Source organism: Taeniopygia guttata, chromosome 1 (genome assembly GCF_048771995.1).
Source record: "Taeniopygia guttata chromosome 1, bTaeGut7.mat, whole genome shotgun sequence".
NCBI classification, from domain to species: Eukaryota; Metazoa; Chordata; class Aves; order Passeriformes; family Estrildidae; genus Taeniopygia; species Taeniopygia guttata.
This window is the reverse complement of record NC_133024.1, coordinates 109060103-109087832: the sequence shown is the minus strand read 5'-3', so window position 1 is coordinate 109087832 and position 27730 is coordinate 109060103. Positions and strand designations below refer to the sequence as shown.

The following is a 27730-nucleotide window of genomic DNA, read 5'->3' as shown; positions in this document are numbered from 1 at the left end:
AAAAATAAATTAAAAAATATTGATTCTTAGAGCAATAGGAAGAGAAAAGAAGGAACCAGAAGAATCCCAGGAATAAGTGTTATATATTGGGAACATTAGGAGGTGGTGGCACCTAGCATCAAATATGTAAATATAACTGTAGCCCATAAAATTTCCCACTTCTGCTTTTGGAACAGCCTTCCCCAATTTTCAGTGTTTCATATGGGATTTGAAATGTGTCTGCAACCATTATTTCTGATCATTTGAAATTGTGTCTCTTTCAGGATAAAGAGGTCTTGGAGTTTGATTTAGTCAAACAGATTCTTTTAATCAGAGTAAGAATATGTATTTCTATTTTTATTCCACTTCCTGTCCCTTTAATTTTCTTCCCTCACATTTTGTCTAAAAATGCAGGACATTGTAGTCAATATTTGTACTCCCTGTCTCTGAACGCCACAAACTCTCGCTTGAGGGATTATGGAAGAGGGACAGGGAGCCCTCTCCAGATTCTCATGGCCTGCTTTTCTCAATGCACAGCTCCAGGACATGGAGAATGACAAAAACTGAGCAAGTGTCTTTGGCTCAGAGGATGTCCTGGAGCTGGGAACCCTCTGCCTTGAGCCTGCGGGGTGTGGGAGGTCAGGCATGACAGGTACGGCTGCTGGATGGGATCCTTACAGATACACCAAACCAGCCATATTTCCATGCTTTGACCATCCCCATGCTTCTCCCGGTGCCACCCTCACAGTAAAACAGAACCCTGAGCAGTGGAAAGCCCTGCTGGGTGTGTGGCAGACCACACAGACCGGCAGGATGCAAACCCAGGTGGATTTGCCCGGCAGGATGCAAACCGGGTGGATTTGCCCGGCCGGTGCACACAGACCGGCGGGATGCAAACCCAGGTGGATTTACCCGGCAGGATGCAAACCCGGGTGGATTTGCCCGGCAGGACGCAAACCCGGGTGGATTTGCACACAGACCGGCAGGATGCAAACCCGGGTGGATTTGCCCGGCAGGACGCAAACCCGGGTGGATTTATACACAGTCTGGCAGGATGCACACCCGGGTGGATTTGCCTGCCAGGACGCACACCCGGGTGGGTTTGCCCGGCAGGACGCAAACCCGGGTGGGTTTGCACACAGCCCGGCAGGACGCACACCCGGGTGGATTTGCCCGGCAGGACGCAAACCCGGGTGGGTTTGCCCGGCAGGACGCAAACCCGGGTGGGTTTGCCCGGCAGGACGCACACCCGGGTGGGTTTGCCCGGCCGGTGCACACACTGGTGGATTTGCCCGGCAGGACGCAAACCCGGGTGGGTTTGCCCGGCAGGACGCAAACCCGGGTGGGTTTGCCCGGCAGGACGCACACCCGGGTGGGTTTGCCCGGCAGGACGCACACCCGGGTGGGTTTGCCCGGCAGGACGCAAACCCGGGTGGGTTTGCCCGGCAGGACGCACACCCGGGTGGGTTTGCCCGGCAGGACGCAAACCCGGGTGGATTTGCACACAGACTGGCAGGATGCAAACCCGGGTGGATTAGCCCGGCCGGTGCAGACAGCCCGGCAGGATGCAAACCCGGGTGGATTTGCCCGGCAGGATGCACACCCGGGTGGGTTTGCCCGGCAGGACGCACACCCGGGTGGGTTTGCCCGGTCCCGCAGCGGGGGCGGTGCCAGCGCGGGGCGGGACCGGCAGAGCCCGGCCGGAGCCGCCGCGGGAGCAGCGCCCGCAGCGCCATGGCCGAGAGATGCGACGTGGTCGTGGTCGGGGGCGGCATCTCAGGTGGGTGCGGGGACGGGGCAGCGCCGCGGGGGATGCGCGACCCCCGCCCGGTCCCAGCGCATCCCCACCGGCTCGGTAAAGGCGGCTGAGCGCAACCCCATGGGTCGGGCGGAGTGCCCTATGGTGCAGGCAGTATTTTATTATTATAAACTATTGGTCATGTCAATTGTAGTCTTATTTTAGTTATTTTTGTCTTATTTTTATTTCATAATTTACTTTGTCTTTGGTTTTATTATTATTAATTTTTATTAAAATTAATTTTTATTATTAATTTTTATTTTTATTTATTTCCATTATTATTTATTTCAAATATTATTTTTGTTCAGTATTATTTATTTCCATCATTATTTATTTCCATCATTATTTATTTCCGTTATTACTTATTTATGTTGTATTTTTATAATAATTTATTATCATTTGTATCCATTACCATTCATTCTTACTACTATTGTTCATTTTATTTAATTATTTATTTTTAATTCAATCTTATTTTATGTATTTATGTTTTATTTTTCTGGTTCTTCCACTGTCCAGTCCTGGCATCCCCTGAACATGTGCAATTCTTCCAGTACCCCTGGATCTTTTGGACAAGCGAGGTTAGAAGCACACAGATCCTCTGCACCCAGTCCAGGGGTGTGTGGCAGAGGCCCTCGGTCACATGTGATTAATTTGAATCCTTGGCTGCCTTTTGTTCAGCGCAGGTAGAGGCAGAAAGGGAAAATGCCTGCAATCAGCTGGGTGGATAGGAAGTTTCTAGCTCCCCTTTCAGCAGGGCTGTGGGTTTGAGAGCATGAGCAGCCTGGCAGAATGGACAGACAGCACTGGGGCCCTGGAGCCTTCTTGCACTTGAGTGACAATCAGCTCTTTTTAACCCAGTCTGGGCTAGAAAACCTCTGTACCTATCCACAGTGAATCTCCTCCCTGTGCATTTTGTTCCAAGATACATGTGCCAAATAAATTGTGCATGAGCAGTAGATATTTTTTCCCAGTGTCTTTGGCATATCGGTAGTTGCTTTTTGGCCCCTTGGCACAGGGAGATATGGAGTGATAGCTCCTGTCCCATTGGTGATCTCCTCAGGGCATGAGGAGTGTACACACATCCACAGATCCAGCAGTATCTCCTGCCAAACCACAAGCAATTACTTGAGATCTGTTACAAAATGTGATTTTGTCCATCCATTTTTCACATGCCTTTTAATTTCCAGTGTTTACTTATATATAATTGTAGATGTCTGTTTAACCATCATGTTGAGGTTTGTAGCATGCAAATTGAGTGATATACAAAATGGAGAGACAAAATCATAGGCATTATTTCCTAAGGATGATTCTCTGATAACAAACTGCTGAATAATGTTTGAATGTTTCAAGTATGTTTATACAAACAGCAAAAATTACCCATTGCTTTTCTATAAAGCACAGTGGATTCTGAACACAGTGTTATGGCTAATTTTTAACTTACACCGTGTGTCACAGTGAAACTCAATTAAAGTAATTAGCCCATGGTAAATGTCTGTTCATGCCTCATAAACAAAACATTTCCAGTGGCATGGTTTTGTACAGCAGTAGTGCTCCATTCCCTCTGTTGAATGAGTTGGAGTGAAAGAGTCAGTGTAACAGCTTTTAAACTGCCCTTGTCATCCATGGTTGCCAAGGGAATATTTTTGTGGCAGTCCTGCACAGCCCACTTAGGTTTTTCTGGAAGAGCATCAGAGCAGAGGAGCAGTGCTAAGCTCCGGTCAGTCGTGTGCTTTGTTCTTTGCCACCTGTAGACAGCAGCAAGTGGCATGGGGAACCAGTTTTCCATTTATTTCTTTTTACACTAAATATTCACCAAAATGCTCCTTTTCTGTGCTGTATCAATTTTTCTCCTGTCTTCCCACAAAGGCTGGAAACAGACAGGCACAAAAATTGCTATTGACTGAGCACTCCTCTTCAATCCCTTTCCTCTGGCTGTTGTGTTCAGCTCCTGCTTCACCTCTGGTCCACACTTGTCTGTAAATCATTGACCTTGCAGCCAGGTGATGGAACTGTGGTTTTAGAACTTCTTATACTCATCTAAAACCCCTGCTAACATGCACAGCTGCTGCAGAGATCTCTTCTCTGTCCACCAGAGAGAGAAGTGTTTGATTTTTAGAGTGAGGCACCCCTTGGAGACCTGCACTGTTGCTGCTCCACAATCCGTGTGTGTTCCTTCAGCAAATCTCTGGATTTCTGCTGCCTGAGGCTCTTCTGACCAAGGCTCCGTGGCTGCTGCCTGTGAAAACAGAAGGTTTTTGTCACATTGAGGTGGCTCAAGCCACCTGCTCCAGCCCCCAGCAAAGCAGGGAATTGCAGAGCAAACAAAGATTTGCTGTTCCAGCAGGAGGATGCACACAAACAAGTGTCACCTTGGCCATCCCCTTTTTCTTTATTTCTGCAGGTAAAACAAGCTGTGCATTTGCAGGCTCAGACCGTCTTTGGCAGCAGCTCTGCCTGTCTTTTTATCCAGATGTCATTAGTAGGGTTTAAAATGTAAAGACTGAAAACCTGATCATGAAATAACAGTGCAGGGGCCTTCACAACTCTGGCAGTCTCTGTTCTTTCATCTGAAGATGCCACTTCCTCTGCTGAATCATTTTTAGTGTCCTTTATTGCAGGTTTGATAAAAGGGAAGAATAAAACTAAGGAACTGGCCAATTAAAGTTTTATGTAATGAAAATCTACTCAGTATTAGTCTTCATTTCTTTCAAGTCAAAGTAATGGTCTGTGGCTTTTCTGAAGATGTTAGGTGACTCAATATTGATGATAATAAAGACCTTTGAGGAGCAGAAGGATTTACTAAGGATAGATTCTGTTTTATGGGTAAAACTTCAGCAAAAGTTTTGACATTTTTTGCAAATGGTGCAGATTAAAAAGAAATATTTTAAAAGAAAATTTCCCAGAATCAAAAAGCATATATGAAAATGCTTAGCCACACATTGCATGCAGTATGCCTAGTACTAAAGAATATTTAGATCAGAAGCATAACAGACCCTCTTAGAGCTGGAATGTGCATTGTGGCAGGTTCTTTTTGCTTGGAGCCCTGTCTTTTACTTTGAAGGGCTCCTCTAGCATGAGGGTCAAAACAACTATGAGAAAACAGTAAAGTTACATCATCAGACTTGTTTATCTTCTTAATTGAGACACCAATGACTTGAAATAAAATCTTGAAATTGGTCCAGAGATTTTGGTTACAGACTTTCTCCTTTTGTTTTCAAAAGTGTTTTCTTGTGCCTGCTTTTGCCTTGGGAACTGCTTTCCTTGTTTTGTTTTCAAGTAAATTATCAGATTTAATCCTAATCTTATGCCAGTCCTATTTAAGAAAATGCTTCTCTTAAATCCTGGTGCACAGATTTTACAATCAAAGTGAGGTTAATTGAATTTTTTTTTCCTTAAAGGTGAAGTCTTTTCTTAATTATAGTGTTATTTGAAGTATGCTTGGTGTTTTGCTGTTCACAAGCAACCTGCCATGCTCCTGTAAGCTTAGAACCAAAACATACTGCAAGATAAAGTAACTCTATTGTTATGTTGGATTTTAAAAATATTTCTATACCTATGCTTGCATTATATTGATGCCCTGTGCTCTCTACTCTTCTTAAGCCTCAATTTTAATTTGTGTGACAACTTAATGTGCTGTATAATTACAGTAGCTCTCACTGCATCTGTGAACTGCTGTCAAGTTACTTCAAAAATAAAAACGAAACAAAAACATCCCAAAACAGACCAGGTGTTTTGAGGGCTATTATCTGATAGTATTTTGTCTGTTTAACAATAGACTGATGCAGAGGGCAAAATTGTTTTTTAAAATCTGGGACACATTGTAAGAAAACTATAGATTAAACACATAATTTTCAGTAGATATTTGGGTTTTTTTGCCCTCTGGTAGTAAATTACAATGTCTCAATACTCCTCCTCTGAAAAGATGGTTTTCCAAACAAGACAATTTTTTTTTTGAGAACATTACTAGTCTGGGAATCCTATGCTGGATGTTCATTTGGAAAAGGAAAAAATCCCACAAAACAAAAATAGGGGCATGTATGAAACAGCTGTTCATGATGAACCGGATTGCATCGGTCAGTGGAAGGACTCTGACCCTCTCCAGGGAATGTCACCCTCGCTGGGATGCACTCTGGCAAAGGGAATCCAGGACATTCTCCTGTCAGTTGGCATGATGAAGCTCTTGGTTCACATTTTTAGTCACCTGTCTCTGTACCTTACAGCAGGAATTTATTCCTTTTGTACTCAACCTGTCTCATGGCTAAAGCAGTATGAGCCAGTTAGATGGAATCTGCATTGACTTCTAGACATTTCACATAAAAAAAACTTGGCAATGCACAGTAAACAGAAGAGAAAGCAGCTGCATAATGTTGTGAAATGGTTTGGTAGCCTAGGCAGCAGGGGCAGCTCTTGTAATTCTGAGACCTCCTAATTGGTCTAGAGTTGATTTGATAAGAAGCTTCCCAGCCTACCTGCAGGAGCCATCTCATCTCACAAGGCTCAGGGTGATGCATCATTAAGGAAAGGTTTTTCATTAGCTTATTTAGCTATTATGAAAGGGAAAGTTCATTCAGTCTGTTCAGCAAAATGTGAAAACTACTATGGAAGGGGAAAAAAGGTAAGTTAGGATGGCAAAACTTTGGGAAAGGAATTGCTGTTGTATCTCTTACGGGAAATATGTTAAACTATTAAGGGAAATAACTGCTAGGGAACCAAAGTTTATGTGCAGCAGTGGGTGTTATAGTTACAGGATTTTCTTATCTGTGCTGCTGAATAGCTGGGTTTTTTGGGGTTTTTTTTTTGGCAAAATTTTCAGGAGAGACTGAAAGCTCTTTGTAAGCAAGTTCTGTGCATTGTTTGCTTCAACAGTCACCTGCAGGGTTGCTTTTAGTTGGTGAGATTTGTCAGAGCTTGGTCTAGTGCTTGACTAGAACCTAACCACACTGGAGGTGGTGATTGGTGTTTGTCTGCACTAGGGAGTTGGTTCAGTTCAAGTGTTTGATGTTCTGCACTATTTTTTCACGTAGACATTTCCAGCTGGTTGTCTTGGGAAACTTAGTTTCCCTCATCAAAAATAGTGACATGGAAAGAGTAAGTATTTCAGTTTTGTGCTCTTCTTCCTTCCATGAAGACACAGTTAAAATTGATTTACTTGGTCATCTTGACCAGAGATGTGCACCTGCATCCTCTATGTCCATCCTTTCTGTTTTCTCCTTGCCTGCTTCTCTTTCTTTCATTTTCTTGCAGCATCAAGAGGTTGCCAAAAGATCACATTCTGCATACTTATGAATCATGATTTCCTCATTTTACTCCCTGGCACCATCAAGGTCAGGAGTTATTTTAGAGAAGTGCAAATCATTGTGCTTCCCCTGCTGTAAGGAGTGCTCAGTGTCAGTCAGCAAGCAGCACCAAGTCAGACAGCACAGTGACAAGGTCTGGGTAAACACTGGTGCCTGTGGTCCCAGTGGCTGTGATGAGCAGCCCTCTGCTCTGGCTCCCTCCTGGGGTGTTCAGGCTGTCTGAGATGATCTCAGGAGTTGACAAGAATGCTGCTGACTACTGGAGGTGCTGTTTGCAGTCTTACCCAAAGCTGGAGAGATGTGCCAAAAAGCTGTGTATACATGTTTGCAGCCTGAGCATTGTGGGCTTACACAGCTCTGATAGTCCCAAAGGTAAACTTCCAGTGCTGCTTGGATTATTATAAACCAGCAGAGAGTTGGCTCTATATTTACATATCTTTCACAGCAGCTAATGACAAAGAATTAGGCCTTACACTTAATTTAATCAATTCAGAAGGCTTTTCTTCTTCAGAAGTTATTATTCTGTATGTAAACAATCTGGGGGATTTTGGCACATTTCCCACTGCCACAGTTTCCTTCTCCATAGCACAGATGACAACTGTAATTAAATAGTTATTTCATGATAAAAAGCCATGTTTTCTCTCTGCCCTTTCCCAAAAGAGGAGTTGTTTGCCTTTGTGTTCTGTCTCTGTTCTGTAGCAGTTATTTAACAGAGTGCACTGATATAGCAGTGAAGTTTATCATGCTTATAAAAGTTTACTGAGCAGGGTCCTAGATTACTGAAGACCTTCCTTTGGATTTTCTTTGTTGACAGTATGTCTTGATGTACTTACAAACCACTCAGGGATGATTCTAAAATCAGTCATCATTCCTGAGGAATTGTAATCATAGGACAGTTTGGGCTGGAAGGGACCTCTAAAGGTCGTCTGTTCCAACTGCTCTGCAATGAGCAGGGACATCTTCAGCTAGATCACACTGCTCAGAGCCCTGTCCAACCTGGCCTTGAATGTTTCCACCACCTCTCCTGTCCAACCTGTTCCAGCTCTTCACCATCCTCATTGTAAGAAATTACTTTCTTTACATCTAATCTGAATCTACCCTCTTTTAGTCTAAAAATCATTATCCCTTGTCTTATTGTGACAGGCCCTACTTAGAATTTCATCCTCATCTTTCTGATAAACCTCTTTAGGTGCTGGGAGCTGTTATATGGTCTTTCCTGAGCCGTCTTCTCCAGGCTGAACTGCCCAATTTCTCTCAGCTTTTCCTTGTAGAAAAAGTGTTCCATCACTTGGATCATCTTTATGGGCCTCCTCTGGACTTTCTGCAATAGGTCCTTGTCTTTTTTGTGGTGAGGACTCAGCCAGGCTTTGGTTTCTTGAGGAAATTACATTGGTCTCATTAAAGTTTCAATCATTTAATTTTTATATAGCCATTTTTTAACTTAATGTGATTTTCCCTCTGGGCAGATTACCTGTTTCGTCCTTGTAAACTTATGTCAGATATTTTTATTGTTCCTGCCTTGAAGGATGGTTAAAATGGGATCATTCATCTAATCCACTACTTTTTTTTTCCCTTGTAGACTGATTCGTGTCCAAGGTTTATAATTTTGTAATGGTGCATTATTCTTGTTTAACATTTTTTTGCTGGTTTTAGTGGTCAGTGAGGCTGCACTACAGGCCATTGGTATTTAAACAATGAGTGACAAGCATTCTTCTAAATAACCCACCCATACTCTTGTATTTTGCACAATTTTCCCTGTCTTGTCAGTTTTCTGTTCAAACAACTTGCTTAAAAGAAAAATAAGTATAAAGTCACTTGGAAAACTGTATTTTCTCCACACACCATTATTTGGTTTGGGACCGGAAGGGAAGAGAAAGAAGAATGGTCATCAGGGTCTCATTTGGGGACACCCTGATTTCTGGATAAAAGTAATGAAGAGGTGCTGAAAAGTGCCTGTCAAGCCAGAGAGGAATTGCATTGACCTAGTCAAGAAACAGTGTGAATATTATTTATAGGAATAGCAGGCTTCTGTCCCTGTGCCACCCACAGCCCCACAGGACTCAACTCTGTGAGTTTTGCGGGTTCTTAACAGCATCAGGAGCAGCAGCAGCAGCGGATGGAGGGCAAGGACCTGCCCAAGGAAATGATGAGCATCAGGATTTTTGTAGGGGGTCTCTGTGTGATTGTGTAGGGGAAAGGAGAGCAAGGGAATGGATGGGGGAAAGTAAAGTGAAAACCATCCCTGGAAGAATGGGTGGTCTAGTCTAGAAAGTCTGAGACCTTGTGGTTTATTTCTAGTAGCTGGCACATCTGGCAAAATAAATCACAGATGCATTAATTTTTACCACTGAAGAAGAGTCTGGCTGTGGTTCTTTAGAGGCTTGGGCATCTTGCAAAGATTAAGTTATGGTGGTGTCCTGGCTTCTGTTGGCACTTCATTTTTCAGGTGTTTACAAAGTTCCCTGAAGTTTTGATTCATTTTAAAGCTGCTCATCTTACAGATATTACTGTGTACTATTCAACTTTTTCATGCTTTTCAGTTTCACCCAGCTGGAAGTGAGGAGGGTGGGAGGAAAGATGCCCCTGTAACTTCCTGCCTCCCAGGCAGCTGCTCTTTATCTTGATGTTATAATTCATATATAAAACATTGGATTGAGTCTGTTCAGTCGACTGCACACAGCAACAGCTGATCAAACAGCAGGGTCATGCTGTGCACCATGATTACCTGGATTACTAGGATAGCTTGGCTATAAACTGGGCTCATTTTTGCTTGAGTGATAAATCTGTGTTTGAATGTATTAAATATTGGAGCAAGACACCTGGTTTGTTCCGATTTTAATTAATTTTTATGAGGTAGCTTGGCCGGAGGCTGAATCATTGAGTTGTGATAAATAATGAGCACAAATGAGAAAAGGGTGTAAATGCCTTTTCCCCTCCACTTTAGATATTTCTCTTTTCTTCTATGCTTCCTTCACCATTTTTGCCCCTGCACATTCTATCAGAATGGTACAATTTTAGTGGCAGCATTTTTTCTTTCATAGCAGTGACGTTTTTATGAACTGTTTGGCTCAAACTTCCTCCTGCCTGCACTTAGAGATGGGTGGATGGAAGTCCCAAATCATCTTATTTAGTGGCTCTCTTTTGGGTTTCTCTAGATAACATGTCCATTCTCAGCCTTTGGTATCTCAGCTGGGGAATGGTTTGGGCTTTCAACAGGGTTCATCTTAAGTTTTTGGTTGTTCAAATAGATAAAATGTTCACAAATCCTTGTGGGTTTTACAATTTAGCCTCTCTGTGTGTGTGCACACCTACTTGTATTTATGGGCTGTGATAATGATAGAAGTCTCCAAAGAGTCTCTGGGGTGTGGCTGTTTGGAAGTGACACTGAGAGGTGCTCAATATAAATCTGTAATTACTGTGTGCTATTTGTGTGAAAATCATTAGCTGAAGATCAATTAAAACGTGAAACAAAATGGGTAGCCATGAAATGAGGACATGATGAGTCTGCTGAGCTTTGCTGTTGCTCAGCCTGGCCTAGGTGAACACATGAGTCATTAGATACTGAGAAATCCGGGAAATTACGTTAATCTTTAATGTCAAGATATGAGAATGATACGCTTGTTTATTTTTAAAGTTCACCACTTCTAGTTGATTGTGTTTTTTTAAGCATTTACTTTTCTCAGAGAACTAAAAAAAATGAATTTGTTGCTTGAGAACAAACAAGACTTGGCAAAACAGATAAGCATTTCTCTTCTGAGACAACTGTTGCATAATTTTGCAAGAATTTCCAGATGCAGCTTAACCTTTTTTTTTTCTCACATTGCTGTGTATGGAAGGCAAAACTATTCTTCAGAGTAAGTCTGGCTGGCATTTTATTTCCTTGTAGATCTCTTCATAATAGTAATGTCTAAAAGGATGCCTTTAGGAAACTGCCTGTATAGACCCTCAGCCAGTTCACTGTGCTTGGCTTTATTTGATCCAGTGCTGTGATCTGTTTGCTGTAGCACTTGCAGTTCACTCTGTCCTTTTTTCCCCCTGTGTTGTGTCTGTTGTGTTTTGAGGCAGCCCAGATTGTAAACTAGCAGAAAAGGATGACATAAGCTAAAGGAAGCCCTGGGACTGAGAGTGTGTGATAATATCAGAGAATAAATTATAATTATATTATTAATATTATTATTATTAAATTTTCAGTATATTTTGGAGCCATAACAAAGGACATGCAGAATGTGTTTGGCTTTATTTTTTTTACCTGGCTGAAGCCTAGAAGAAGACTTCTGACATGCTTTTAAAGTGTGAGGTAGCCAAGGTTGTTCATGACAAGTCCATTAAATGAAGAGAACACAGTAAATGATTGATACTAGAAATAACTTTGAAAATATGGAGTGACAGTTTTGTCAATATGAAGTTTCAAGGGGAACTCCAGATGTAAAAGTGAAGTAAAAATGAGGGAAGCCTTGGGCAGAACAGCTGTGCCTTCAGTGGCTTAAGCCTGAGTACCACTGTACCAAAGGCGTTGAGTTTCCACCCAAATGCTACAAATTGTCTTCATCCCATTCTTGGCAGGGCTTGAGGTTAACACCCCACAATTTTGGTCATCTCACTGATATCTGCTCAGGCTCTGTATCACTTAACCAGCTGTAATGCCTGGGACAAGCGTAGGCTGAATGTTTGTAATTCTGGTTTTAAGAACTTAATAAATGCTGCTCCTGCACCATGGATGGATCATCCAGGAGCTCTTGCAGGGAGGTCACTGAGAGCTAGAGCTAGAGTTTATGCTCCCTTGAAATCCCATTAACTCCTACTGACCTTGGTGACAAAATTACAGAAATTACAGGCAGAAAAACTCATTGCCTTGGCTAGACAATGAAATGCCAACAGAAATAAATTATATTTGCTCATAGAGTGGTGTGTCTTTGGCAGAAATGTTAGGTCCTTTGTACAAATATTTTAAGTAAATGTACATTTTAAGCAGATAGGTTGATAATGTCTCTTTTCGCTCCTTGGCGTTTCTGAAACTGTAATTTTGTTGTTTTCCTAAGCTCTGTAGTGTTCTAAATGACTGATATTCATTTTAATGGTGTTAATTGCAGCATGGTGATACAATTTAGGAAAACAGAGTATCTCCCCCCATGGCCTAAATTCTTGCGTCAAAAAAGAGTTGCTTTGCTAGTTTTCATTGTAGTGTCTAGGCATGAAGGTAAGGCATGACCGAGAGTAACAACTTACGTTGGCCCAGCTCTATCATGGGTTTAGGTTCTGAACTATAATTTTTGAATTTTCTTTGATAAGATTGAGTCAGATATCTAAATTAATATTGTTAAGATGGCCCAAGTTAGAGAAGTTGAAAGGTTGCCTTCACACTGTGAGGAACCTTACAAAACAATCCTGTACCACCTTAACGCATCCAGACCCTGGGTTGTGCTTTTTTGTTGCTGTTGTCTTGGTTTTTGTTTTATTTACAATCCATATCTATAATGCCTTGCAGGCATTACTGTCTCAAGCCATTATTTCAATTAAAACATTTTAGCTGGCTGATGATGAGTGACAGAGCTAAAGGTGACCAGCGCCAGGTTCAATCTCTCAGTGGTGGAGCAGTAATCGGATTGTGTTCATTAGGGCACAGACAAGACCAAGGCTATTAAATTGCAGTTTCCAGCACAGCAATGCAATAAAGAAGCTGTGGAGCACAAAGGAAAAATCCCACCGGTGCAAAATGGCTGCTTGGCTGTGGGTGAGGTCTTCTCCCTGCTCCTGCCCTCTGTCCCTCCGGGGTCACAGTGACATGGAAACTCATGCTGGTGGCACTGAATTACAGGATGTTGTGGAGACATTTCTTAGAAGGAGGTCAGAGAGCCCGGAGTATAAACAAGGAGGGTTTTTGTTTGAATATTTGAGTAATTCGATCTAAACAACACAAAACTGGATTCTTCCACTAACTGATCTAATTTTTACATGCTAGAAACTTAATTCCTGATTGAGGGAGTGGTTTTTTTTTTGCTTTCTCCCACAATTTACCTCACCTGCCTGGGGTATGTTCCTCTCAGTTTCTTCTTATTGACCTCATTCACTGCAACTGTGTTGACCATGAATGATGCTGTTCTCCCCAAATGTCCTTCTGAAACATTAACAGATGGATTTTGTTTCTTTGGGTAAAGTGCAGCAGTTTTGGCCAAATTATTTTATTTACTGTATGGATGTTACAAGTATTTTGCAACTATTCCTGAGCATCAAAGGTGGTAGGTCAGGGATACTGTACCAAGACATCTAATAATGAGGAAAGTTGTATTTCCCATGTGATCTAACAGCAATAGCAGCTTCTATAACTTTTTATAGGTTTTGACAGATTTCCTGATTTTTCCTTAACATTTTAGATACTTCAGGTGGGAATTTTAAAACTTATTTATTTTGGTTTGGGTTGTTTTTAGTGGTTTTTGTTTGTTTGTTTGTTTTTGAGACTCATCACTTAAATTAAGAAAATAAGTTAAATTCATTACATCCCTGGTCCTAATATGACTTGTATTCAAGATCAAGAAGAGGAATACAAAGATTACTAAAATAACAGCTTCAGTGTGTTAAATATCCATGGACATCCATCTGTTGAATAATTGAATGGTTCTGTTAAAAATACTTGAGTCCATCTACCTTAGACCTGAACTGAAGTATTACTTGTCTCTATATAATCAATTGCAATATGTTTTGTTCTTTTCCTGTCAGTCTTGTGAAACATTTCTGCATCTCACAGTTTCTCCATTAACCCTGTGGCAGAGGGCTGTGCTTGTTCTGCAGGCTGTTATCCCATTTCCAAGGTTCCTTTTTGGGCACATCCTGATGCTGAGCCTGGTGCAATGATTGTTCACTGCTCTGTCCCTGCAGACTCACTCATTTAGATGTGGCTGAACAGGTTGACAGTCAGAAAAAAAAAAAAACAAAAAACCAAACATCCTTTGCAAACGTATCTTTTGTGTCAAAATAAATACAGGGAGGAAAATGTTGGCAAATTCCATAAATTGAAGGAACTTCTGCATTAAGACCTGCAAGTTAATACAGCACAAGTACAGTGACAGCATTTCTTCCTGCTCAATGTACAATTTTAGTCAAAGGGAGGAATTTTTATGGTTATAAAGTGAACAATTTTTTTTTTTTTTGTGCCAGCTATTTTAGAAGCTATTAATTGACTGCCTATGGCTTAGAACTTTCTTTGCTCCCTCCATGAATTAAAATTTAGAATTAATAGATGATTTTTATAATTATATGAGAGAAGCAATTTTTTTCCTAGAAAGGCGATAATTATGGAGGAACATTATAAAGTAGTGAGTAATGCAGAGAAAGTAAAACAGGAATGCCTTCAGAAATTTACAGCTTTTCAGAGATGCAATTTCCAGTCATGTCTTTTCTAGTGGGTTTTTTTTTTCTGAAATGCTAAGATTAAAGGGTGTTTCAGTAAAATTGCTGATTCCAGGCAGAACAAAATGGTGTTATGAAATTTCTTTTTTTTTTTTTTAATAGACTTTAGAATGGTCTTTGGATAGTCAAATCTATTTGATCATAGGGCTACATTGTAGGGCACATGGGGGTCAGATGAAAAATGAGATTCTTCTCACATTTATCAATTGAAATATAAATATAATAAATATACTATTTATATTATATATATGCAAGTATATGGAATAAAAATATACATGCACATATATATAAAAGCAAACATATATAATAAAGGTTGGACTCTGTGATCTTGGAAATATTTCTAAGCTTAATGATTCTATGATTCTATGAAATAGCAGTTTGGATTTTGCCCTAGCATAAATATTTGAAATTTTTCTGTTTTAAAAAAGAATTACAAATCTGAATTAGTCATTCTCTCAGGATAAGAAAACCGTTCATGCTAGGAAGTGAGGTTATAATGAAGCTGTTCAGTGAAATGGTGCAGTTTAAGGTGTTTAGTAGGTACAGAGACATCAAACAAGAAAGAAAGAAGTTGGAACTGAAGATTAAATAATTACTGTGACGATTACATTTGAGTCCAATCTGTGCGAATGCACAGTGCTGCACGATGGGGAAAGAAATGATTTTCGTGACTTGAACTTGTGTTATAAGATTCTGGGGGAGGCAATCTCCCACCAGCATCTCTGGGTGGCTGCTTTGGGTACCGGGTTGCCAGGGTAACAGATGGAGGCTTGCCCAGTTAAGCATCCTCTAAACACGGTGGTATTTTCAGTCTAGGGCTTCAAATAATCATCTCTGCTTCTTTGTTGTTTGCATTAATTATCTGCCTATTGGTTCTTTGAGCAGACCTGCAGGTGAGGCTGCTTGACTTTGATTTCTGCTTTATCTCTCTGTATATTTATATATGGCTCTCTGTGGCCCCTTGGAGAAAGCTGACCTGCCCTGGACACTACACCCAATTTCTGTCTTCTGTGAAGTGGTGGCAAAAGTGGCTGAGCCCTTATATTGCAATTCAGATCTGATTCTACAGAAATGCTCCTGGGGAGGAGGGAAAGCTGCCTCTGGGTGACAAAACACTGTGCATAGGAGCAATAATAGCATCAGTCGCAGTTTTGGATGGTTTTTGCATTTGAAAGCAGCTCTTTGCCTCACTCATGAGGAATGGGGGCAATGTCAAAGATCTGCCTTCTGTTAGTGGTGTGTTAAAGTGGCAGGTAAGCCAGAGGCAGTGCTGGAATGTGTAACATGTGAAGGGTTAAACTTCTCAAGAGGAGACCTTATATCACATGTGATTGATTTTTCCAGGCTTTGTTTCACAGGTATTGTGGTGCTTTGTTTGCAGCAATCGAGGCACAGAGAGACCACTCTGACTCTTGCCCAGAAAAGATGTTGTGGTTTGTGGGATTTTCTGTAGCAGTTGTTAGTTTGTGAAATGCAAACATCAACCTCATGCTCCAATATTCACATTCTAGTGTTCATTTCTATTTTAATATGCTTTTGCTGCTGTTCCTGGTGCCTTCCCTGTCCTTGTACCACTTTGGCTCAGAGCTCTCCCTCCACAACATCCAGTCCCCTCACTGTTATTACAGTAGAAGTCCATGACTCCATTTGGGGCCTTGGGTCCAGCTCCAGGAACAGGTATGGAATGATATGGCATTACTGTGATTCCCAATGTGTGAGGTACCAAAACCAGCAACATTCCCACCTGACACTTGCACTGTAATGTGGTATCTGTCACAAGCAGCCTTGAGTTTTCCTCTTCTGTGTGTGCTAAGAGACCTGTTTTGGTCCTTTGCTGTGCCCTCTGGCCCTCCTGAGTCTCTTTTTCTTCCTTTTTTTTCCTGTTAAGTGTTTGTGATGATTTGTGCAGCAAACCTGAAACCAGGACAGAGCTGTGATGCGGCTAAGAGGAAAGGGTGGCCACCAACATCAGGTGATGCTCAGTTTGGGAACCCTGCAGACTGCATCTCCAAGCCCCAGGGACACATCCCTCCCCCTGCAGAGATCAGATCTGCTGGAGGATGGGCATGGATGGGGCAGTGAGATACAAAGAGCCTGATCCTTCCCTCAACACTGCTCTGGTTTTGGTTTTTGCTTCAGGAAAGAGGAAACTCTTGTCCATCTTTAACAGGTCCATGTGTGAATGTGGCAGGGGGTGGGGGAAATAAACATTGGGGAGTAACTAGTAGGTGCAATCAGGTGGATGAAAGGTGCAGGAGGAAACAAGGAGGTGGTACCTGGGCTGCCAATCAACACCAGTTCGGTGGAATCTAGAGTTATCCTTTCACAAACTTCCCTGTTGGTGCAGCTCCTGGGAATAAACTGCTTTTGTTCCCAGCTGCACTGAAATGTTTATTCATTAGATTTTAATAAAGAAAGTCAAATCTCATATCTCTTAATCAGTGTTGGTAACTGAATGCTATTAATTGATTACTCAATACCTGTTAGCGTGAAAAGCCAGCAGAGACCTTCAGTGACAACAGCATTCAGTTAATGAATTCGTTATGTAAATTATTAATAACTAATATTGATCCTCTCCCAACTGATGAAGTATTTGTCTTTTTTGAGAAGTAGCTTCTTTTTCTTTAACAGATAAGCCAGATTTATTTAGGAATTTTATTGCTTATTTTTTCTCCAGGAGTCAGTTTCTCCTTGCAAGTTGTTTGAAGGGATTGTCCATGTTTACATACCATTTCTGTATTATGTTCTTCCTTGGTATCTTCAAATATTTTTGAGTGTAGTCAAGGCTACGGATACAGCCAGATGTTTTTGCAATATAATTTTCTTCAGTAGGAAGTACAGAAAGACCCTTATCAGTTTCATTACTGGTTTTCTCACCAATACTTATGTGAAAGCCCAAGATAAATAAGCCCATGAAACTAGGAAAAAAAAAAAAAAAGGTGGTGGGAGGGTATGATGTTCTAATGGAAACATCTGCAGCTGTTCTTCAGAAAATGTCAAATTCTTCAGATAGATAAGTCTACAAGATTGTAACTTTCTTTTTTTCCTTTTTTTTTTTTTTTTTTTTTCAGATAAGGAAAGAAAGAGCTTAACTGCAGCACATTGCAGCAGTTTCACTACAGGGCTGGGAACAGGACTGGGTTCTCCTACTCCCAGTCCACGAGTTGGTGACCAGAATGTTCTGTAGCCTCTCCCCAGGACTGCTATATTTTCTTCATTTTCATTTCATTCAGTCCTATCATGTTAGCTTGGACCATCTGTTTTTGCTGTCAGTTCTTTTTGCTATTTCTTCCACGGCTGCTTTCTGCTTGGAACAATCTGTTTGGATGACAACTCAAAAATTGCATGTACTAGGACACACAGAGGGAACTGATTGCATTCTCATGGTAACGAGGCAGGGAGCCAGAAAGAGTAGATAAATTACGATGTAGGAGTGTGGCTTCCAGCCTGGCCTCTTGCTGAACTTTATTCAATACATCCTGTTGGTCCAAAAGGATGATACAACCTGCTAGAATATAACTCTTGTCCTGCTAGAAATTCACATGTGGCCAAAGTAAGCACCTCAGTTTATTTAAATCTCATTTTGTGTGCTGAAGTAAAAGGCAGAGATGATCTCAGGAAGCTGAGAGGTTGTGGGCTGGATTCCCTCCATGTACACCCTTTCTAGTTCTCTTCATTCCCACAGCGGCTTGACATACCTGCTGCAGGGCTTGACTCTGATATTTTCCACTGCAATTATGAGGATTTAGGACATCACAACTAAAAAGAGATACTGCCTCCTCTGTTTTTACTGTTCCTTCACTTGGGTGTTTCAGCTTTAAGAGTCACAAGATGGAAATAAAATGTATTAAAAAATGGATGAGAAAAAAGCAATTTTTTGAGGGTGTCTTACCCATACTTTTAATTCTTGTTGCCACACACAGCTGCACATTCTGTCTCTTAGCCAGATCATGTGTTCTTCTGGAGATGAAACCTCTGACCTGACTGCGTGGGAATTTTGCTACTGTACTTCGAAATATTCAGAACTGGAAAGCACAGACATAGAACAAGTGTCAGGAAAACCTCACAAATTTAGGACAATCCTAATAATACTTCTTCATTTTTTGTTGTTTTTGGGGTTATAAAAAATGAAATGTTGGGGAAGACAGCTTTCTGTTTACGAACAGTAAAGTTTGTCAGTTCTCTGCTGGCTGATGCATCAGAATTCCTGAGCATGTGGTGCAAAACTTGCTCAGCACATGTAAAATTGGACATCAAACTGTTTAATTAGGTGGCTTCAGTTCCTTTTAATGATTACTGGGTTTTGAGGGTTTTAATTCCACCACCATACCACTCTGGCATAGTGTTTGAATGAAAAATTCAGGATTTGGATGGACAGCTATGAGAATAATTACATATCGAGTCACAAGACCAGTGCAGTGCATATGCAGATGTGTTCTATAATTGCTTTTCTTTTTCTCTTTTAGGTCTCTCAGCAGCCAAGCTACTGACTGAGTCAGGCTTGAATGTGGTGTTGCTGGAAGCCAATGACAGAGTTGGTGGAAGAACTTTCACCGTAAGGGTAATTATCCCCAGAGCCATTTACATATTCATGCTTACAGTATGTGCCATGTGGGGGAAAATTTCCAGGGTACCAGCAGGTGGGAAATTTCCTGATATTGTACCTATAATAGAAAGGAAAGACTGGCATGATGGTGGGGATATAATATTTCTGTGATCTTTGGGCTCTGGAGTCACCCATCTGGGAAGAAGAACACAATGAGCTAAGTTTCAAATTCATTTCCTGGGGAAAGGCACTGCAGAAATCTATGTGGAAGGAACACCCACGAGGCCATCCATACTCTGAAGAGTCTTGAGATGAACTGTAGCATGGCCCATATAGAATGGGAGGGCTGGTTGGCTACTAGAACAACTCCCTTCACTCCTTAATTCTGCTCTGTCTTGATGTGGGACATCCCCTCTCACTCTCTGCCCATTAGAAAATCTTGCTGGTGCTGCTTTCTGGGATAGGGTGTTTTAAACTGGTCACTGGTGAGATGCCTGACTGAGCAAGAGCTGCACAGATGTCTCTGGCTCTCTCCTCTCTCTGCCTGCCAGGCTCTTTCCTTTTTTTAAGGCTGTAATGTAACAATGGGTCACCTATTCTGGTTATGAACTCCAAATTATAATCAACATGCTGGTTTTGAACTCAGTGATCACCACACTGGAGCTCTACCAAAGAATTTGTTTCCCATGGGGAGAAGAATCTTGGCCAAAATGCTTCGGGAGTATTTAATTTCATTTCATTCGTCTAGATTGCTCTTTTAACTTGAGTGCTATTTACAAAGGGCTTATCTCTTTTGGTTTTGTTTTTTTTTTCCTTCCCTTTTGTGTGTGTTGTGTGTGATAAACCAGAATAAGCAAGTTAAATATGTGGACCTTGGAGGGGCTTATGTGGGGCCAACACAGAATCGTCTCCTGCGGCTCTCTAAAGAGTTGGGGATAGAGACATACAAAGTGAATGAAGTTGAGCACCTGATTCACCATGTCAAGGTAAGAGATGCTCTCAAGCTGCTGCTGTAAAAGTGAACATTGTAGTGCTGTCCTTTCTCCTTGTCACCCACTCTTGCTGCAATAGAGAATTCCTGTTTGAGTATGCAGCATCTGAGTTTGTTGGTTAAAAAATAAGTGTGTTGATAATGAAATCAACAAATTGCTATGCTAGTACAAATTATGACACACACACATATTTATGTGTGTATCCTGTGGGTGCATCCTGTTAGCTCATGCTGTGGTTCAGGTTAGGTGAAAGATCTCAGAAAACTTCCTTCTTTTTTGAGAGTCACGGCAACTCTGACTCTTCTGTGCAGATCAGCCCTGATATGCACTGCCCAAGGTATCTGAAAATCCCTTTCAGAAGTCCTGGGTGTATCTCTGGGGGGGCTTGAAGTCTCTCAGGATGGACTTCCTAAACCAGTGACCAGTAATTATGGTGATGAAAGAAATGTGAAAGGCTGTGTCTGGTTGTGCTGACTTAACGTGCAGAGCAGCAAAATAGTAACTGCAAAAGGCACTGGGAATCACAGTCTTGTGGAGGCAGATCTGAGCCTCCACATGGTCTGAAATAGAACAGATACGGCAAAGCTGTTAAAAAGCCCACGTATTCTCAGTAGTCATTCTCCAAAAGAGCATCCTTTCTTCTTTCCTGATATAGACCAGTGCTGCACTTGCACAGAAAAGAAACTTTCCTTGTCAGACCCAAGGAAATTAACTCTGGGTTTCATTGTATACTTAGGAAAAGGCATTGTACAATGACTGGCAAAATATTTGTAGTTGATGTTTGATCAAAGGTTAAAGACCTTGACAGTTTTTAAAACACCAACAGAGAAAAGATGTCCTGTAATGTTTTCCATTATTGTTTCCACTCAATTATTATAAAAAAGAAGAGCGTTCTCAAAGTAATTGTAATTCCCATTTCTGTGGTAGAGCTAATGATACTTCCACGCTGCTCTGTTTTGTGTGCCTCTGGCATCGTCTTCAAAGCCAAATTTTCTGTTTGCTCTCTGTATTTACCCTTCAAATCCCCCCAACAGTGATAGGAGGTCATGCCACAAGGGGAAACACTTGACATGGCCAGTCAGGATAACCAGCTTTTCAGGGCAACCTGTTCTAGCATGGTGGCATTCCAAAATACTGCTAGAAATCACAGTTTCTTGAGGTTGTTCCCAGTCAAGTGTTCAAAGTCTCCAAGGTGAGTGATCCCAGCTGCTGGCTGAGTACTTCCAAGCCATTCTAAGAGCCTAAAGGTTATATGGAAACATTTTTTATGCTCAATTACCTGTAGGAACTCCTCAAGAGAGGAGGGAGACGACTGTGTGCCAGATCTCCCTGGTAGCCAGGCAAGAGGTAAAGAGAAGAGATAACTCCAAAGTCAACAGCACATCCTTTGCATTTAGTGATTTCATTAATTTAAAATCATTTATTTACATTTTTCTCCTGTGTTTATCATTAACATAGTTGAAGAATTACTCACAGTTAAATAATTGGAATGTGAGCACTATATAATAAACATATGCACTGGCTAAATCTTTAGCATTTCATGTATCTTCAACACATTCCTTGCAGGTTTTTGAGCCATGTGACTTGTCCATGATTTCCCTGAAAATGAACAGTGCTTGTGCTCCTTGAAATCTAGGCAGTGCTCCCAAGTTGTAGATTCAAACTACACAAAAGGCCGTGTTCCCTGTGTGAATTTGAATTCACATCCTGACCCAAGCTTTGTGACTGTGGTCAAATGTAATTAAATTCTGGACCACAAAATTATCTGAGCCCAGAGAGGCAATGAAACCTAAAGGTTTTAATTCTTCTTTTGCTGCACAAAAATCAGGCATCACAGTGCATCTTGTAAAATCAGTCGCTGTTTTTACTTATACCCAAAGGCAAAATAAAGCCTTTCATAGTTAATTAAATTCATTTTAGAGGCTTTTTAATACAAGTAATATATGCAGCTTCTTTGTACTACAAAATTAAAAGAATTCATTTTGTTGATCTCTGGGTGGGTCTCTGCTAATTAGGCTTTACTAACTTGATTGGGTTGCACGCTTCTTTTCTCCTTTAATCTTCTTTAATGCTAGGTTCTATTGTGAGATTATTTTTGGTCTTGCTTATATTACGTGTGATATCTTCACAGAAACTCAAAATTATGTTTCTTGCCCTACATTTTTAAATTTTCCCTCCACTTGTTAAGCAGCCTTTTCCATGGTCTTTGAAAAGAGATTAGTATGTTCTTTTCATTTTTGTAAATAGTGGTTCATCAGCCTTAGTGAGAAAATTAGTATAGCTCTGTAAGTAATATTTGGTAGGCAAATTGCTGCCTGAACACCATTGATTTTTCAATAGCCTAACTGAAATTAGGTTCATAAATCCAGATTTCAGAAGCAAAAGCAGAACTGCCTGAGAGGTCATAATCTCCTAACACTTCTCCCAGTGAACAGGTAGGCAGATATAAAATCTGTGAAAATGCTTCTTAAAATGAGATAATATCTTAGCTGCCCAGGAGAGGATTCAGGGTCCTACCTTAGATATGCAAATTTGCAACTTTTGCAACTAGGGGTGTTTATTTTCCTCACCAAAATGACAGCTTTTGTCTTTTAAAAAAGCAAAGCTAAGAGCATATAGTCATGGTGACTTTTACCATGTAACAGTATCTGGAAAGGCTGAACTATGAAAACGTGCCAATTATTGTGGGGGTTTAATTAGCAAATTTTCCTTGTTAATTCAAGCTGTACTTCACTCCTGTGGAGTCTCATTAGCTGTGCCAACTTTCTGCATTTTAAAACACGAATTTACCGTATTTTCAGTTGTAATGCAGGTTCATTCTCCAGGATAACTGTGGAACTGGTTTACTCTGCTATCCTAAATCTCTGTGAGGAAACATTTCTTTATGTGAATGTCTTGCCCAGTGAATGTTTTTACATGATTGCTTCATGTGCTGTGAGGATGATCCACTCTTTGTCCAGCTGTGGTGCCAACTGAACATCCTCTGATCCTATTTTCTGCCAGATCTTTTTATGGGATAATGCCATTGATGCTTCCTGCATATTCCATATTATAAAAAATGGTAGAAACACTTGTTCCTTCTAATCTCTGTGTTGTCTCGGGGCATGCTGTGAGTAGTGCCAACAGCTGGCTGAGGTAGCTGGCTATTTTCACAGCCTGTTGCACCTGAAATATTCCTCGTGTGCTTATAATTGAGCTGTTTCTTTAGCACAAAAAGGCCCCATTGCCATGGCCCCCATCCTGGGGATCTTTCAGGTTAAGATATTGGAGGAAACATGAAGCATCCCCTCCCCAGTCACTGGAAGAGTTCTTGACAGTGACTTGCCACCACATCATCACCTCAGTTAAGTTCCCTGTAAGAGGATGGAGTTTCCTCATGCTCATCCCTCTGCCAGCAGCACTGCCTGGAGGTGTCTGGATGCATGACATGCCCACTTGAAGTTTGGCACCACTTTCATACTAAGATAAATAATTGACAGCTCTGGAGAGAGTGATAATGTGAACCCTGCCTGCAGCACCTCATGCAGGTGAATATTTAATCCTATGCACACAATACTTTTAACCAGCACCCCAAATTTGCACTGATTTTGCCAGGTTACCAACTGATCTGCAGTAGACTTGCAGAATAAAATTCTACAGCCCTCCTGGGTGTCATTCATTTTCATCAGTATTGTGCTTATTAAAATGCACTTTGCAGTGGTCTTGTTCATTAATTAGAAATATGATGGTCGTGTTGTATTGGGATTTAATTAGCAGCTGGATAAGTGACTGCTGTGTCTAAAGCTGCAGAATTTAGTGGGGTTTCTTCTGTGATATCTGTGATATAAGCACTGAAACTAAGCAATATGATTTATTTCAGCCGCTCACCTGCCTTGTGTGCAAGTCTAAGGGCAGTATCTTTTGGCATAGTCTGTAGTATAGAACATAACTGCTTAAATGCATTTTTGAATGACTGAATAAAAGTGCTTTCATTGTTCTTTGTATATCTCAATTAGAGTGCAGTGAGAGAATGGAAAGACTGTGAGACTCAGTAGCTATCAGTTTAAATGAGGTGAAATAGTCTTGTGTCTTTTGTTTTCTCTCCTTTTTGGTGACAATTTGTGAACAAGAATTTGGAGAGCTGGAAAGAAAACATCTGAATGTTGAAGAATCTGGGCATCTGGTGTCTTGAAAGGGAAACCAAGTAAATTCAAAGACACTTAAATTGCTGCAGGGCCTTGATAGTGTCACGTGTCATTACTGGAACACAGATCTATGTTCTTTTAACACTTTACTGGAGATGAGGATACAGACATTCCTGCCACAAGATGTTGTGTCATTATCAAGCTCACTTGTAGCTTCAAAAGTGAGTCTGAGGTTGACCAGGCTCAAGTTGGTGAAAGCATCTTCCAGAAGGGATGTCCTCCAGTTGGAGAATGAAGAGCAGCTTTTGGCAGGAGTATAGGAAAAGCTGGATTTTTTTGGTCTCACTGGACCTGCCCTGTAAGTAGAGGGGCATCTTCCCTTTTCTCCATTTTCTATTTGCAAAAAGAAATCTTCTAATTAGGACTTTTAAAATGAAAATATAGATATTTGTATTAAAGCAGCTTAAAAGAAGCAATTATGGACAGCAAATCTGCAAAGTGATCTCTGTCAAGGGGGCCTGTAAAGCAAGGTCTTGCAAAGGGTATTTATTGATGAGGAAGATTGAATGGAAGGCTGGAAGCTGTGACCTAATGGTAGCATGAGGATGAAAGCAGTAAGAAAAATGAACTGTGAATAAAGTATGCATTTCTTAATTAAATTTGAGGGGAAAAAAATCTTCCTGAGTCTTAGCTTTCCCAAACTCCGTGGTCTGTTCATGAGGAGACAAGGCAAAGGACTCGTGCTCCCACCTAGATTATTTAATTGAGGCTGCTGGGAGAAAAGCTTCTCAATTGCATTTGATTGTAGAACTGATTTTGTTTCACTTGAGAAGCTGATTAATGTCTACAGTAAAACAGAATAAGGGAACTGTGTATTTCATACTGGAACAACTGGCTGAGCATACTGGGTTTCACATGGCTGTAAAATTTTATGTAAGCTTTCATACTTTTAGTGACCCCAAAGTCACGTTCTACATAAACGCAGTGTTCTAGCTGTGGGACAGTGTGTCTACTCGATTGTATTGTGGTCAAATGCTCTTTTAAAAGCTTTCTTTTGAATTAATCTCCATTTTTCTTTTGTTTTCATTTTCATGCCCCATTTATCTGTTTTTAAAAGGGAAGGCAAATTTTTCTTAAGACTAATTCTAGAAATACTGAATAATTTTCAACTGATTTTGTTGACTGGTTTAATTTAGGTGTTGAAAGTCACATACAAGCTCAGTATCAAAGAGTATTTAGAAATAAAGTCCCTATAAATCTGTGCTTCATAAGATATCTTAATATTTTTTCTAAAGGTGTTTTTCAATGTCCGAAAGCAAAAAAAAATCTCATTCTAGTAGGAAGGGGAGTAGGTTAATTATTTTCAGAGCTGATTGGAACAAATAGTTATGTATATATGTAGTTATATATAGACTTTAAATTCAGAACAGATCCTCAATTTCACTTTCCATATCACTTTGGTGTTTCTCTAATTCTGCTTTTTTTCAAGTATGACAAGTATTTAACAGATTGCATGACCAATGCAGCAGAGTGTAAAGATGGACTTTATTTCCATAATACAACAGAAATAAGTTGGTCCCAATTAGCTCCTTTCCTTTTCAGAATGCATATTTCAAGCCACTGTGTCTGGCTCTGCAGCACTTAAAATGGAATTAGTTTTCTTAATGAAATTCCCAAGATGTGTTGGCATCCACAGCTGATGAATTAAAATTAAATATTGAAAGATATTTGGAGAGTATTTTGGCATATCTTAATGTTCTAGCTTTGCATCATCAGTTATAAGGCTTTTTTTTTCTGTTGCAATTATATTTTCTAACCTATAGATCTTATTACCTTTAGAATATCTCTCAGTATGGTAACCAGGTGAGCATTTGAGATCCTGAACAGTTTTGCAATGAAGGGAGCTTTATTTGAAACTCTGCTCTGTTACACTTTCTAAGTAGCTTGTAAAATCCCTCTAATTTAGGTCCAGCTCCTTGCCATTTTTAAATTGATAATTATGGTTATACAAGAGGCTTAGTCTCAAAAATGTCTTGTTAGCTATTATGAATTAAAAACAAAAAAGCCCAAACAACAACAAAAAAACCCACCCAAAACAGCAAACAAACACCCCCCCCCAAAAAAAAAAAAAAAAAACCAAAAAGCACCCCCAAAAAAAACAAACCAAAATTATACTTTTCCATAAGGCAGCAGATGAGAAACAAGCATCTGAGACAGGTACAGAGTTACAGCCTGAAGTGATGCTTTTCTGTTTCTGATTTTCTTTGTCACAGCTTGGGATCTTATGATTCCTGAGCTTTGTATGAATGACATTACTGGGATTTTAAACTGAGAAAACAGGGGGTGTGTGCTGTACCAGTGCTGGGAATCAGCAGAGGGCACTCCATGCCAATAAACCTGTGTGGCTGTGAATTAACATGCAGAGTGACAGTCTTGGTGAAGTGAGCATCAGTTAGTCCAAGGTTTAGATGGTTTAGCCGAGGGAATATCTGTGCTCAGCGAGAGCTGACTTTATTTAAAAGATGTTTATACTGTGCTATGAAAAATGCATGGATCATTGTCACCAGGGGCTTCAGTTCACAGTGCTGCATCTCACTCTGGCACTACCTGGGTAGATAATGTTTAGGGGAGCCTGAAGTTATCCTGGGCCTGCAAAAGCAGGTTTTCTCCTGAGGATCCCACTCTGCATTGAGATAATGATATTTTCTGGCAGTCTTTTCTCAGCCAAGCATTTTCTCACTGTCACCTTCACAGGAGAAGGCATGTGAGATCTGGTCCCTGTGCCCCCCTGAGTGCTGGGGCTGATAGTCAAGGAGCTACCGATATTCAGTTGTCATTTTGTGGGACGTTTCCCTCTGTAATAACCCATTTCTTATGTCAGCTATTTGAACTGAAACAGACCTGATGTATAAAGAAATCTTATTTCTGCACGACTTACACGGGTCCATTGTAACTCAGGCAGATGTTGGTTGACATGAAGCAGATGGCTGAGGAAAATCTACTGGGAATTGTAAAGTTTGTGACAAACCTTGGGTTTCTCATTTCCCTACTGGTTTATTCCTGGGACGGCTGGGTTGCATGAGTTTCCTCCCTTTAGTTTCATCTTCTTCAGTGAGCTTTAGCCCCCACTGCACCAGCAGCCTTTGTGAGCAGTAAGTGGCCCCTGCAATGGCTGGTAGATCTGCAAGTGCTGATGCTGCTGCTGTGACTTTTTTTGAAGCATTACAAGTGGCATCATGAAACCATGTCTAAAATTTTATATGCAAATAAAAAAGGGTAAGAAATTCTTCTGAGCATCATAGAACTGGTGTTGAAATACCGTGTCAAATGATTGGAAGGGGTGGTTATTGTTGGTGGTTTTATACAGCTCTGATTTAGGTATAAAAATCTTTGAAAAGGAAATGTTTTGTGCATCTTGGGGCATGCAAGTTCCTTGTTATTCTTTAGAGATTACACACCACCAGGAGGCACAGAGAATGCTATTCCCAGCAAATAAGCAAATTTTGCCTAACTATCAAAAAGGTTTTTGTGTTTGCAGAGATGCAAATTTAGCACAAGGGAAGCTGAAATGTTTTGGTTTGTTGGTAACT

The 27730-nt window shown here is 40.8% G+C and overlaps 1 protein-coding gene across 1 annotated transcript in view; it reads left to right on the top strand.

Moving 5' to 3' along the window:
- The first annotated feature begins 1604 nt into the window (after positions 1 to 1604).
- LOC100223232 (amine oxidase [flavin-containing] B) overlaps positions 1605 to 27730 on the top strand; it is a 50057-nt gene continuing 23931 nt past the window's right edge. Inside the window, exons 1-3 of the mRNA XM_002190251.7 lie at positions 1605 to 1759; positions 18945 to 19039; positions 19873 to 20010. Coding sequence (XP_002190287.6) covers positions 1714 to 1759; positions 18945 to 19039; positions 19873 to 20010 — 279 coding nt within the window. The 5' untranslated portion in view covers positions 1605 to 1713. The remainder of the gene's footprint in view (positions 1760 to 18944; positions 19040 to 19872; positions 20011 to 27730) is intronic.